General features: G+C 38.0%; 1 protein-coding gene across 23 annotated transcripts in view; it reads left to right on the forward strand.

Moving 5' to 3' along the window:
• Positions 1-14,063, forward strand: part of NRXN1 (neurexin 1) — a 673,696-nt gene extending 659,633 nt beyond the window's left edge. For all 23 annotated transcript variants that reach the window (XM_053937300.1, XM_053937286.1, XM_053937282.1 and 20 more), the window contains one exon: positions 10,616-14,063. In XM_053937300.1, coding sequence (XP_053793275.1) covers positions 10,616-10,923 — 308 coding nt within the window. In that variant the 3' untranslated portion in view covers positions 10,924-14,063. The remainder of the gene's footprint in view (positions 1-10,615) is intronic.
• The last annotated feature ends 1,014 nt before the right edge of the window (positions 14,064-15,077 follow it).

A 15,077-nucleotide genomic window follows, 5' to 3' on the forward strand; every position in this document is an offset into this window, starting at 1 on the left:
GGGCTTTACATGCAAACTTCTTCCTACACATGCATGTCCTCTCCTCTGTGACAACAGGCTGGACAGAGGAGGTGGCTCAGAGCCCTGTATCTGCTCAGCCACCTTGTGATGGTTTAGGTTTGGTCCCAGCATTGATACCAGTTTCTTCTAACAGGCAGGGCTGTGAAATATGGATTGTGAGTGTTTTATGCTCATTACTAGAAGTTTTGCTTTCTTTTCCTGTCACGAATTACTGCACTGTATTCCTGGTGCATCTGGCAGCAAGATAACATTGCAGTAGGAGGTGAAGTGACTCCTATAATTTATACATCACTGCAAGTGCCCTGTTTAATGCTCTTCATGGAATTCATTGTGCAAGAAGCTGAAACAAAGAAAAATAAAATTACAGTTAGTTCATAGGGTTACTGTGTTCATTATGGCTTGAGACATAAAGGGAATATTTGTGCCTCAGTCCAATTATCCTGTAGTTCTATATGCATTCCCAGTGTCAGGAAGATCACTGGGTTGTCTTGAATTAGACTTTTAAAGTGTTTAGCTGTGATACACATTGTCATCTCTGTATAAGCTACTACAGGGTGAAAACTATGCTTTATTTACAAACGTTCCAAGTGTTAGCACTTACCATGGCTATGCATAAAAGAACCGAGGGGATTAAGATATAGATTAATCTTCCTTCAGCTGAAGATAAAATACTTTTTAAGCCTATTTAATTTTTTCTTTAATAAATCATAAAGCCTTCTCCAGAGGAACAGAAAGTAAATGCTGCATTTTCCCAAATTATTTTATTGTTAACTGAACTACTTCTTCGTCAACAGGCTGAGGTCCTAGTGCCTGTCACAGTGAATTACAAATATGGCATTTCTAATTTGAATTTGATCAAGAAGAGGCTTTTTTTTTTTCCAAATTACCTAAAGAAGTGAGGATAAAAATCATGATTGATCCATTGTGCCAATGCCAACCTCTACTCTTGACCAGCCATGCCTTTGAAACTCGGGAATACTGAGTAGGACTGGAGGTTCCTAGCCAGTCCTTGGGATTTTCAGACATTCCTGGTGTCAGGCAGAAGAATATAGATGGATATAGGGGAGCTGGCTTTTTTCCTGCACACAGTGGTTTTCTGGCAGTGCAATGCCAGCAGCTCAGTGTGCTGTGTGGTAAGGAATATTGCCATCAGACTGCTGTAAATCTCACAAGGCTCTCTGTTAACTCGTGCAAGAGCCTCTCCGCCGGTGCGTAAATGATGAACGGTTTTCCTTGGGTGTGAACTTTGAGGGTGCATTCACATTCCATGCATGTCCCTGCTAAAGCTGGGACTTCTCACGTCCATGAAACATAGAACAGTGAAGTAAGAATGGCTGCTGTGGTTTAATCCCAGCTAGCAAACATTCACGGTGCAAACACTGGGGTTATTATTTGTGTGGAAGCACGAATCTTGATTTCGTGCTCCAGACATACACAGACAACACGAAAAGGCAACTCTTGTGCAGAGAAATTTACTAAGTGGCAGTTGTTAGTCCTGCTGTTGTTACGTGTTCGGTGGTTTGGAGTTAGACATCTCCACAGAACAGACAAAACCGAGTGGCAACGTTTCGAGTAGTTTCAAGAAATGTACTCTTCATGAACCATAATTCAAGAAAAATGGGTACATTACTCGATGTGCCTGAAGGAGAGTCCAAAGAAAGAAGGGTCTGCTATTTTTCTTTCTTGTAAAGATGTAAAAGACAGCTAGTGAGTCAGTTCTGAAAGCATTTACAGACAAAGCTGCAGCAGAAGAAGCTGCTGCAGCACCAGGACTGAGATGTGTACATAGAGAAGCAAACCAGGCCCTCCACATCACTCATTCACAAATCCACTGACTTCAGTGGAATTCCTTAGATTTTTCAGTGCTAGGAAATTCCCTAGATATTTCAGTGAAATGTCTGTGAATATCACATCCTTTAATTCAGTTAACTGGGGACTTACTTTCCTGATTTGCCCTAGAAAAATTTGCTTGTATATGAGCAGTTGCTTGACTTATTCTTTTTGATATTCTCGAAAAAAAGAACCTGTCTTACAGATTAGGTATTGCATAGAACTTAAAAATTAATTGTCTGTGAATGCAGTTGTTTTGTCAGAAAGGAAAAAAAATGAAATTAGATCTATGTCCATGCTCTCTTCAATGAAGCAGACATGGTTTTCAAGCCTGGTATTCAAGATTTTTCAGTAATAAAACACCTTAAGCTCCAGTGGCCGTACATTTATCATTAGTAAATGAAAATAGGTTCTAGACAGTTCTAAATCTTTTGTTATTCTTTGTTGTTAGCCAGAGAAATAAAGATGTGTGTTTGACAACCTCCACTATGAGAAATTTCCACCATTTTCAAAAACAGCGTAGATCTTTTTAATTTGGAACCAAAGAATCACTGAATTGGAAAGCAGCCCGTAAAACACATTATATTTGCTGAAAACAATGAAATAAGGTCAAATACAGATTATGTGGACAATCAAAAAACATTTTCCACAGGTGAACTTCACACTCTGGATGAAAAATGCAGAAAATAAGTAAGAAAGTAATTGTAAAATGGAGGTTTTCAGGAACAGGCAAGTAATTTACTGACTTGCCTGAGACTCTTTTTTCTATTTCAATAAGGAATTTTCGAAAGAGACAGGATTTACTTACACAAGGATGAAGTAGAGAGATGATTGAATCTGGAACAAGTTCCATTAATTTTCATGTCAATCTGCTTTAAAAATCCTAAATTAAAGTGTATAATCCTAAATATTTGTCCTTTAAATCAAGTTTAAACTTAGGATCAAGAGTGCACATAGACTGTTGAATAAATATATGAGTTCTAGTTTGTTTGAAATTAGTCTGTGTGTTGTTACTGGTGCCTTGATTGATGCAACCTCATTGTTTTCCTTGAGCTGCACTTCATTCTGGTGTGATTTGCTACATGTAGTGCATGTATTTTCTTGCAGACTGTGGACACTATACTGAAACTCTTTCCTGTAGCTTTGTAATGCATATGCATTGAATTTCTTCTTTTTGTGAAGGAAACTCGCTTTCCCACAGTACTATTTTTCATCCTTGTTTTCATGAAGAAGAATGACCATATTTTGCAAAGGTAGGAGAAGGTTTATAGCCAAAATACTGCCCTGAATTAGCATTGCATTGCTCAGTTTCTACGCCAAGGCTTTCTCAGACCAAACTTGAGCAATGAGATGTTAAACCAGGTCTTTCAAATTCTGTAGGAAATTTCCAATACCTGATAAATTAAATTAATATGGTGTTCTAGAGCAGTTGGTGCCTGCCAGCAGCAGGTTCTCACACCAGTAACCATCATACCAGACTGCTGGCAGTGAACTGGTTTGCTGACCCCTCTGCCAGACAAGGGAAACAAGAACAAACTGTAAATTTCTTGCTGGTCTTTTCTAGCAGCCAGTAGAGTGTGAGCACCCATTAGCTCTTGCCCACCAAGTACTAAGGATGCTGCTACTAATTTTCAACCCCTTGCTCACAGCTAATTTAAACCTGTGCAGAAGCACTGGGGTATTGTAGTGTGAGAGTCGTGTAATTTGACAGCCTGCAAAGTGGTAGGAGAATGCTGACAAGTTTGAGAACTAGGTATTCTCCAAGGATGTTGCTCATAAATGGAAGCAGGAAAAATTCGAGGCAAAAGTAACCTATAATGAGGGTGCAGGTACCTGAAATAGTCTAACCTTAGGCTATCTCCTTCTGCCTATATAAAGAACTGAAGGAAACTTTCTTCTGCTGTGTTGACGTGCTATTCTATATAGGTTTCAAAACCAGCCCTTCTCCTGAGGTTAAGGGCTATGGTTTAGATCTGGGACTTTGATGGTTTAAATGTGAACTGGCTTGAACAGTAGATTCAGATCTAGAATACATCATCTGTTGTGAATGTACCCTTTAAAAAGATTCAGAAAGGGGCCAAATGAAAGATGAAAGAAGTGAGAACACAAGAATTGTATTCTGAAATGAAACAAAGCTTTATAGATATCTCAAACTTTTTGAGTGTGCCAACATCAGAGACACCAGAATTGTTTTCTAGACTATGATGAGAAAAGCAAAGAAAAACAAGGCAGTCTTATTAATATTAATAATTTTATCAGGAGAAAAAGAACATTAATTAAATCAAATGTAATTTATATCCATCCTGAATTCCACTTGTCTTTCTCTTCCCACTCCAAGAGAAGCATATATGGTTTAGGCAGTAATAGGATTCAGGCTGAACAAGTGTAGCTGTTGAATTTGAGCCTTTGGGTAGCAGGAGTAGTTCAGTTTTTATAGCAGCTGCACCCCCAGTGTGTGTGCAATTGTGTTCTGGATGTCTTGAAAGCCTGGCTCCTTCTTCTCCCAGGCATATTATCAACTTGGTCAGTAATGGGTCTGACTTGACAGTGTTTGGAACAAATTGAATGCTGTGCTCTCTGCTTCAACATTCGAGCCATATATATATAATGTTTGTGGCATAGACATTTATCTCTTCATGTAGTAGCTGCTTAGTGAAGGAGGAAAATCAGGGAATCACCCACAGCTGTGAGATGAATGTGGGTGTCTGCACCTCCAGCTCATTTCATGAGCAAGAATCATTCCACGCTCTGCAGGCCAAGCCAGCACATTCCTCACACTTTACAACTACATTTTGGTATTCTGCTGAAAACTGGTTCCTAGATAAGGAGGTTTGGGATTTTTTTTTTTTTTGCCTTTTTTTAAAATGAGATGACAATGTTAAAAATAGCAAGCAATGAAACCTTGATCTGGCAAAGCTCATAGCAAAACTTTTCCTGAAGTCAGTGGAGCCCAAATGTCACAGTTTTGGTTCAGTGCAGCCAATCTTACTGTTAGCTGCCTCCAAAAATTTATGTTTCCAGTGCCCCTGCTCTTTTCTTGCTTTAACACTGAGTCTTCAGGGAGCAAGAGCAGCACACAACTCAGTGAGCAAACGATCCCAGTTTAGCTGTCTGAACTGGTGGCCCACAATTGCAGCAGCTTAGCTCTAGCTTGAAAACATGCTGTCAGTAGTGTAATATTTCTGTTTTGTCTTCCTTTTGTTATCTTATTTGCAAAAACATTCCCCCATCCCAACCTCTCCCCCACTTAGGAATACTTCAATTTAAAATATAGACTAACTACTGACTCTGATAGTCAGTCAAAACTTCTGAAACAAAGTACCAAATTACCAAAGAGTTCTCAGAATACGCACAAAACCAGGAAAATAACTTCACGTAGAAAATAAATAAGGAGAGATACAAAGCTGAATGACAAATATCGAAGTAGGGACAGGTAGGACACCTGAAGTGGTAAAAGGAGAAAGAATCCTTGTTTGGAGAGAAGGAATACTAAAAGAGAAGCAATGCAACTGATATGTTAAAATATACTAACAAAAAAGGTAAAACCACAGGGATGAAGGCTGCTAAAAGCATTAGGTGATATATTGGTTTACATTCTAAACCAATAAATGGTTAAATGGCTAAAATGAAATCTAGTTTTGTGGAAAATATTTTCACAAAAGCTTCTTATAAAACTGTGAAATATTCCCCTCAGCACTGCAAAACATGGTAACTCCTAAACCCCATTGATCTGGTATGCTCCTGCAATTGGCACTGTACAACCAAGTATCCCACCTCCCTTTGGACTTGTGATGACATTTTAAAAGGTTGAGAAAACAACCTTCCACCTCTCAGCCACAGGGGAAAAAGAAGTTACTTGCAAAACCTGCAGTCCTAAGGAGTTGGTAGGATTTGTAAATGATTCGAAGTCAATATATGACAAATCATTACACTTGGAAATAAGCACTCTGCTCAGCGCAGAGAGAATGTTTAACTTCTTAGCAAAGCAACCTTTTTAGCTGTGGATGCTGTTCTACTGCTAGGCTATTTTTATAACAAGCTAAGTTAGTTGATGTCTCTTTAGAGGCATCTTAACACGTTATATCCTGGGTTTGCACACCAAAGAATAGAACAGATACCTTAAAAATTTTCCTTTAAACACAAGTCTACAGCAGTCTTTCATGCTGGTTTTGAAGCTGGGCTGCATCTCTCCCAGCTCTGCAGAGGAAGTGCTGGGGTTTGTTTGTTTTTCAGAGGTATTAGCTGCAAAGAGGTGCTGAAATTGCAGCGAGCTCAGAAACCAGTTCACCAGATTCCAACAATGCTGCAGAAAATCGACCACAAACAGGTCTACAATGATAGCACACAGAGTGAAAATTAATATGTGTCCCGTAAATAATTGCCTTCATGCCTCATTGCAAATGCAGTAGTTAAACATTTCTGTCTTGTGAGTAATTTCCTATTCACAGTTTGTGGGAAGGCATAAATGTAAAGAAAACAGGTTTGGCGTCCTTTTGTCTTTTTTTTTGTTTTGTTTTGTTTTTCAGTCTGCTAATTTCAATTCTCAAACACCATGGGAACCCGCAATTCCAATTTTCTTTTTGCAGTATTAATGAAAACTGGGCACTGAAAACAGTTAGATTTTTTTCCCCTCTAAATCTTAAACCACTTAGAAATACAGTCAAGAATAATAACTTTCTAATCCATTATTACACAATGTAAAACTGTGCTCAATTGCTATTATTTCATGCAAAGTTTTTCGTAAGTGGTAGAAGAGGCTTTTAGAACTCAGTTTCTTCTAAGCTGGTCTTTGAGGCAGAACAAAAATGCTGGTTGTGTGCTGTTGAGAGGAAGAGCTGTGCATCAGAGAAGTTGTTTTAAGAAGGAATCCTTGCACCACAAGACAGCAATCATTTCCTCTCACTGTTATGGCAAGGTTTGAGCATATTTAGTGCCTTTATGATTTTGTCTTGTTCCTAATGAAACCAACCTCAGTTTATTGTTTTAATAAATAGATAGTTTCAGGGTTTGAGTTTTGGGTATATTTTTGAGACAACTGTTTACTCTTAAAAATCAGAGTAATATTTTATGTCACTTAATCTTAACATACTGCAATAAGGTATTTCAGTTCTCATTTACAGTAAGATGTCTAGGATGAAGTTAATATCTTTTTCATGCTGCAGACACTAAGAGTGGCTGCAGCTGAGTATGAGACAAGGTTACCTGCAGACACACCTCTGCTGCTGTACCAGGAGCCAATGGCTCTGCCTGGTTCAGATACCAAGATGCTGGGAAGAAAACTGCATCCAGTGTTTCCCAAAGAGGTGGGAAGCAAAAAAGCACGATTTCTGTAAATGTATAATCTTTGTGTGCTCTCCACTGAGATCATCTGCCATCCCTTGCAATAGTTCCTGTCTTGCAGGGGAAAAAAATATAGGTAAATTCCCCTTGGAATTGACTCCAGTCTTAGTCAAAGGTACTGCTTAAATAGAAGGCAGCTGTTTCTGCAATGTTATGGATGTGGATTTATTTATTTATATAGATTTCAGAAGAAATTAAGGCTGGCTTTTTTCCAGTGGCCCTTTCCTCCCTGTGTCTCAGAATAGGACTCTTGCTTTGGTGTGCACTCCATTAGCTGTTCCTATCTAACATGCTCACAGACAAACCTATATACTTTGTAAAACTTTTCTATTTCCTCCTCCTTCATTTGTCTGGAGAGGCCCTGCTAGGTTAAAAACACATTTTAATGTAAATGGAACAAAAATAACAAGTCCTTTTCCTTGCTGAATTGCTCCTTTTCCAGAAGTCCAAACAAATGCAACAACAGATGCTTTGAAATGTTATAAGTTTGAATAACATCAATGTAGTGGTTGAATATTTCTCAGACAGATGGGTTAAATGAGATAATTGTGAAAGCATTCTTAAAATAAAAGGAAGCCATCAGGTGAGAGGCAGGAATTTAGGTAACATTGAAAAATATACCTTAGATATTTCTTTTAGGTTGCAATATTAGAATGTTTTCCTCTGAGCAAGCTGTTAACTGTCATTTAGTAGGCATTAATTGTAAAGTTAGTTGACAGTATTTGGCCCAAATGTATGTATCTTAAAGAGGAAGAGCAGCTGTTAATCCATCAGGTGTTGACAGTGTATTCAGGGGCTTCTATTATTTCTCAGACAGAAATTAATTTCCTGAAATCCCATACAGTAAGATAAGACTCTGTCTCATTTTCACTCACTATGGAAAGACTCAGTCTTTGTTCTGCACACAAAGCATTGTCTCTTGTAAAACAGTAAATGACACCCTAGGTGTAAAAGAATTTTCATTTTCCAAAATAGCTACAATGAACTAACAGGATCTAAACCAGTCGCTGACTCCTTTGGAACAGGGCACCTTTCTTAGTAGGGTGGCATCTGCCCTGAAATGACAAAAACATCTTAAAACCTTCAAGATCTCTTGTGTCACCATAGAAAGTACCAATTGCACCAACTCATAACAAGTAAGAACTTTCAGAAGGATACAAAAAGTTAAAAATACTATTTGATATGTTTTTTTTTTTTAATTTTACAGTTTTGCCTCTGTTCTTTCAGCTGAACAAAATGTCAGCTTCTTTAAACCTGTTTGAAATAACTGCCAGGAGGAGGTGTTTCAGCAGTAAGAACACAAATCACCAATAAGTAAATGATGAGTAATACCAGAGTGGAGAAGGAGCTTATTCTTTTGGGGAGTTGTGGCTTTTTTTGCTAAGTTTTATTATTCATAGGCCAATTGTAGCTGGTGGCTGCTTTCAACACTGGTTGCCCAAACTTGTCGCAATTTTTTTGACCAGTGTTGATATTTTGACTGGCATTACCTTTAATGTAGCATTCTTAAAATCATCATTGTCCTATTATGCCTTTACAGTGCTTAAAAAAGTGGCAATGGAGCCCAGTGTGCTTTTGTGGACTTTGAGCAAGACGCTTTTCTAACACACCTCAGCACAATGCTACCTGTAGGCACGCCCTGATAAAGCTAGCATCATGCATATATTGTAAAGCTAGCATTTAGTGCTTTTAGTTAGCGTCTGTATTTTACTGGTTGGATTTTTAGCCATGCATAATGATGCATAAATGCAGTTTCTCTAAGCCAGCCTGGCTCTCCTGAGCTCGGCCAAGGCTGGCACTGCTGAGGACACACAGCCTCCCAGAGGTTTGGAAATGCTGGTATAAATCAGAGGAATACTGCATAAACCCAGATAACTTCATTTTTTGTTAGGGTAGAGAGGATCCATCTCAGCTATCAGCACTTTAATTGATTCTATCCAAAGAGCTGCCTCCCCTCCTGCTGCAAAATTCAACAAAGAAAGGAGATCATGGAAAACACAAAAGCGCTGTGTGTGCGCTGAGAGTGTTTAAACTATAAATTCCTCATGGAATTAGGGTTTCATTCCTTATGTCTGTGCAAGGGGACAAAATATGCCAGACAATGCAATAGTTCATATCAAGAAGATTTTCCAGTGTGAAGACATAGGTCAGTTCTATTCATATCACAGCTGAAAAGACCAGAGTCTGGCCTCTGAGGTGGGTCCTTAGGAGGCTGAGGCCTTGCTGTGTGCAATTTGAGAGGTTTTCTTGGGGCATAAAGCTATCCTTGAAGGAACATCTGATAATGGCATCAATGTTGAAAAGAGGGAGTGGGAGAAGTTGAGTGAAAAAGTGCTCTAAAGTGTAGCCATATTCAAGGAGGACTCTGAAGTTGAAAACAGGAGGTAGGTTTGGATAGCCCTCTAAAAGCACTAAGAGTAAATATAATTAATTTTAAAAAAGAAAAGAAAGTATTAGAAGGAAAGGAAGAACTGAGAAGATTGGTGACGGAAGTGTACAGGAGAGCTGAGGATACCTTATTTGTAGTGAATTTATTGGCTACTTTCAGCCATTTTCTTTTTTTTCCCCCCTCCATTCTGCCTTATCGTCACTGCCTTCTCAATAAATAGTATGGTCTCACTTTTTGTTCCTTACAGAAGGAGAGGGACAGAGAGAGAGGGGGAGAGGGAAATCCTTTCCTCTGAGGTCTTCATGTCCCTGCATTTAAATTGTGGCACACCAGTTATTTCACATTATTTGCTTAACAACACACTGGGGCAAATTACACCTTTGAAGGCTAGAAAGAGATGTCCTTTGCTGTCCTTTTCCTTGTTTAAAAGCCTGAAAAAGGGATGGGCTGCAACTGGTTTTGGACTGGTGGGGGGGGGGGTTATTGATGCCATGTGAAGGCTGACCTAGAACAGAGACTAGATGGAGCTAAAGAATAGAGTAGGGATTTATTAAGACGCCTCAATAGATCCTCCTTGGGCAGCACAACCCAAAATGGCCAAAAAAAAATGGACCACCAGTCACAGGGTCTCAGACTTTTGTAAGTTCTGGTCCATTTGCATATTGGAGCTAATTGTCCAGTTACAGCTTTAGGTTATGAAGTCCCATCCTTGTTTTTCTCTCTTTGGTCCACCGCTGCTTTTGCTCTTGGGCCTGAGATTTGGATGGGCTGTCCTTGGGTCCCCAGCTGGAGAAGGAATTGTTTTGTCTCCCTGCTCTGTGGAGACAGCTTGCTATCCCCTCATATGAAGCCTAGACTTACCCACTGAAGCAGAACAGAACCTGAAAAGTACAAAAGCCAAAACCTGAGGCATCTCTAGGCTGTCCTGGCCCCGTGGGTGCAGCTAGAAGGGCACGTGGCCGTAGCAGCAATGACTGACTGCTCCATGTGCAAACCCAGGGATAACCTCTCCTTTCTTTCATTATCTCCCCACAGCAAACCCCACCAGGGCAGGAGGAGGAAGGGAGTACCCCGGCTCGTCCGAGGTGATCCGCGAATCCAGCAGCACGACGGGCATGGTGGTCGGGATCGTGGCGGCGGCGGCGCTGTGCATCCTCATCCTCCTGTATGCCATGTACAAGTACAGGAATCGGGACGAAGGGTCCTACCACGTGGATGAGAGTCGAAACTACATCAGTAACTCAGCACAATCCAACGGGGCTGTGATCAAGGAGAAGCAGCCCAACAGCGCTAAAAGTTCCAACAAAAACAAGAAAAATAAGGATAAGGAGTACTATGTCTGATCTCAACATCTAAAAGAACGCTTGTATAGAAATAGTCTTCATTTTATCTGAGACATAATACAAACTTATTTACTTTACTTTTTATGAAGCACATTCAAAAACAAACAAACAGAAAAGACAGGGAATGCAATCAGAAAGGAAAGACTGTTTTTAAAAACAAGCATTTCATGCTCTTGTTTTTCAGAAACAGGAGCTGATAAATTCCCTAACATCCACAGTGTTTTCATTTACTCTGCCTGTCTTTATGTTGCTGGAACGTTTCTGAAAGACAATGATGACACCACGCACTCATAAAGCAAGGAGTATTACTACAACATCGAGGCACAATATGAAAAAAAAAATCAAATTAAAAAAAACAAAACAGGATTAAAAAAAAAAAAAAAAAGAAAAAAGAAGCTACCTATGATTCTGGATTTAGCCAAAGTGCTAGCGCTTTCTTGAGAAGTAAGTTAGTCTTATTGTCAGAGAAGACTGTCATTATATATGGTGACTCAACAAGCAAACATAAAGAGTTTGCCGTCTGGTGCAGTGAAGCAGTGATTGGAAACTTGCATTTTGAAACAAAGTGCTGGCTTTTCTGAAGACTTATGTAGAAATACTTTCAAAAAGCCCCTTTCTGGTTGTGAGGAAAATAGTATGGAGGCCTTATTTTCAAAAACAAAAACAAAAATCTGGAATATAAGGCACATTTCCACAAAAATATAAGAAAAAAAAAAAAAGAAAAAAAAAAAGAAAAACAAGAGGGCATAGATGCAATCATTGGGAAATTTTCATGCACGCTTAATATGTTATTACATATGTTTATATAAAAACACATCTATATGTGCTTTCTGGACTGTGATAAGTGATGTTTTATAGCCTGTTGTATAGAAAATGCAAACTATATCTGCTCTTCAGCCATTTTTGGTAAACTCAATGTTATAAGTGTTGCTAGGTATAGAGAGTTTTATGACATCTGGAGCAACAGACATTCTTCAGTTTTTTTGCAGCCATTATAAATTGTCCCAGACTTTTTCCCCTTTTTTTTTTTTTTTTTTTTTTTATTTTTAATTTACAGTGTAGTGGTTATACAAAGGGGGATGTGTATGAATGTATATAAGAGTCAGCTAATTTTTTTCTTACCTGTACAGCTCTATTATGTTGCAATTAAGTTTCAGTAGTTTGTATGAAAGAAGTGGACTAGGAAGCAAAAATATATCTCTACTGTAATTTGTCTTCTCCCTCCTCTCCCCATCTCTTGCTCCTGATATGCATCAATGAAGTTGATCAGAATGGCCAATTTTCCTAGAAATATACATTCATTAATTAGCTAAATATTTAGTGACCTAAACTGGCCTTTGGCTTCCAGTCAAAGCTTCACTATTGGAGAGCATGGTTTGCCTTACAGAAACCTTGTTCTTAGAAATTACGAGAATGATGAGTTTCTGGAGAATCTTAGGAAGTATCATATAGTGTTTATCTGGCATTCATGTGAAGAACAGCTACTACAGCACTGGGTGGCAAAAGATCTAAAAATACCCATTGTAGTTATCCGGGCTGATTCTATTGCAGAATTTATCCCTTTCTCCAAAAAGGAAATACTCTTGAGGTGCACGATAGTATTTTTCAATGGTGGGCATTTTGACATATGAAAAAGTATTTTTTAGCTAAGTTGATTGTGTAGTATTGCAAGACATCATAACCAGAGAGATATAAGTTCATTATGTTTTAAAGTGACACAGCTTATCTTGCATATATAAAACATTTATGCATTTTAGTTGAACACATGAAATGTAATGCTGTAATTTACACGTTAAGTTTGGATTTTTTTTCTAGTAATATTTCATTAGTTTCACAGCAATAAATCATAACATAACGTTTTATTTACACAGAAGTTCAAAGGGAATACATTAGACAGAAAGAGGGTAGTTCAATAGAAATCAACCAAATCATCAGAAGGCCTCCTGGGAGGGATATAGATATTCACACTTTACAGACAGGAAGGAGAAATTTAAAATTAGCTTTAAACAGCAGACACAAAACATTTTGTTGTGTGTTACTCACTGTAGCTGATGAAAAAAAAAGTTGGGAACTGGTACAGCTATCTATCTGGGAGTCAGAGCACTTTAAAAATACATGTAGCTGCCATGAAAACACCTCTCCTGAAGTTTGCCAACCACATCAAGGTGTGCCATGTTGCGTTTGTAAAATGACTTCTTATTTTCATTAGCATTTACGCAAAAATGAAGGGAAAAAAAAAAAACCTGACAAAACCCACAAAATCCATCTGATGTTAATTTCTTAGACTGTTGTTCACCTGTGGCACTCATCATTTCTCCCACCTTTACAAGACAGCTGTACTCAGGGAATGGCAGGGGCAAGGGTGACTGGAGGGCATTGCTGGAAGCAAGAGACTTCAGCTGGAGGGGGGAAAGAAGTTGAAAGCCAGGTGGTGTTCAGATTTCAGTGCTTGAAGATACGTAGAAGAACAAGAATAATCTGTTGACAGGAGAGTGGACATGGCAGGATATGATTTGGGTGAGATGAAATGGTCTTTTCTGCTTGGTGTTGATTGCATTAAGGAAATAGCGTTGTCAGGCCAACTTCCAGGCAGTTTGGTAGATCAGTCTTTAACTAAATCCATACATCAAGGAAAAAAAAAAAAAAAAAAAAAGAGATCTGCTACTATTAAAATAAGAAAACACAATTTTAACACTGTTTCTGAAGGTTCTCCTTTTTCCTCTTTAATTTCATAATTTAACAACAACAAAAAAAAAAAGATGGATGTATCAGAAATGCCAGCAAGTGGATTTAAAATTCTTTTTTATTTAAAAGCAGCAGCAACAACAAACAAACAGACATAAACCAACTACCTAACATAAAATTGGATCCTTTCTCTATAATAACCTAATTTGTTTGACTGAGATGGCTTCATTTCTATGACTGTATTGTGTTGCCTTTTTTAACAAAACACTAAATAACGTGTGAAACTTTCAACCCTAAGACATCAAAGAGAGGCCCAATGCCCCTAACCTTATAGTGCTTTCTGTGATAGATATTTACAATTTTTTTATTTGTTGCAAGGCCAATTTATTCATTATTGGAAATGCTAAGCAAGTGGAATTTACTGTTTTGTTAATAAAAATGTTTCTTAATACAAATGCTGGCTCGTTTCTTGTCTTGCTCTTAGATTGTGAGTACCTGTTCTTCTTTGAAAAAAATTGGTGAATTGGTATGAAGTTACAGACATTCACATCAGGAAAAAGTAACCTCAGAGCTCTTTATACACTTCAGTAAAAACCTTCAAGTCTTGTGTTCAACTGGCCCAGTTAGAAAAGTATTAATGACATCAATGAATTGGTTTTGGACAGACTTGCTGAATTTGAAATTTTCTAGTATTTTTTTAATCAAAAAATTAAAACTTGATGTTCTCTTCCCCATCTGTATGAAAAAAAAAGAACTCTCCTTTTTGCCATTTTTTGATTTCTGTAGTGGAAATAAGGTGGATGGGAGGATAAGGTAGTGGGATGAAAAGTTACAACACTTGTTAAACGTGAAAACATGTTCTCTTGTCTAGAAGATGATTTAAAAATTAATGGGAAAATGAATGTATTTCAGGTCCTTAAAAACATTTCTAGATAATAATTACAAAATTTCAACCTGAGCTAATCCACCACATAAGTGCTTTCCTACTTAGCATGGCATTTAAATTCATGGGCACCTTCAAGCAAACATCTAATCCTATTGATTTAAGCAAGTGTCTAAACTTGCCTAAATGTACTGCTGAATGGGGATGGAGTTAAGCTTTTGGATCTAAGCTCCAAATAGAATTTAATTTTGTATCATCTTAAATCACATCAGCAGCTTTTAGACTTCAGTGAGGTTTATTCATCTGCTTAATTACGTATAGACTGAAGTATTTTAGATAATTTAAGCTCAGGAATATCTGGAGAAAAACAGTCCCTATCTTCCATTAGTATAAAACACTTTGAAAGTTCTAAACTGCTTTATACTGAGATTAGGTCTTGTGAGTGTACTTAAATAAATTCTGAATATTCCATTTAGGAAAACGCTTTATACACATTTGAAGGAGCTATAGCAATAGTGATTTTTGTTCTACTACTACTACTACAAAGAAAACCCCCAACCAAAACCAAACCAAAACCAACTCACAT

Source organism: Vidua chalybeata, chromosome 3, assembly GCF_026979565.1.
Source record: "Vidua chalybeata isolate OUT-0048 chromosome 3, bVidCha1 merged haplotype, whole genome shotgun sequence".
In the NCBI taxonomy this organism is placed as follows: Eukaryota; Metazoa; Chordata; class Aves; order Passeriformes; family Viduidae; genus Vidua; species Vidua chalybeata.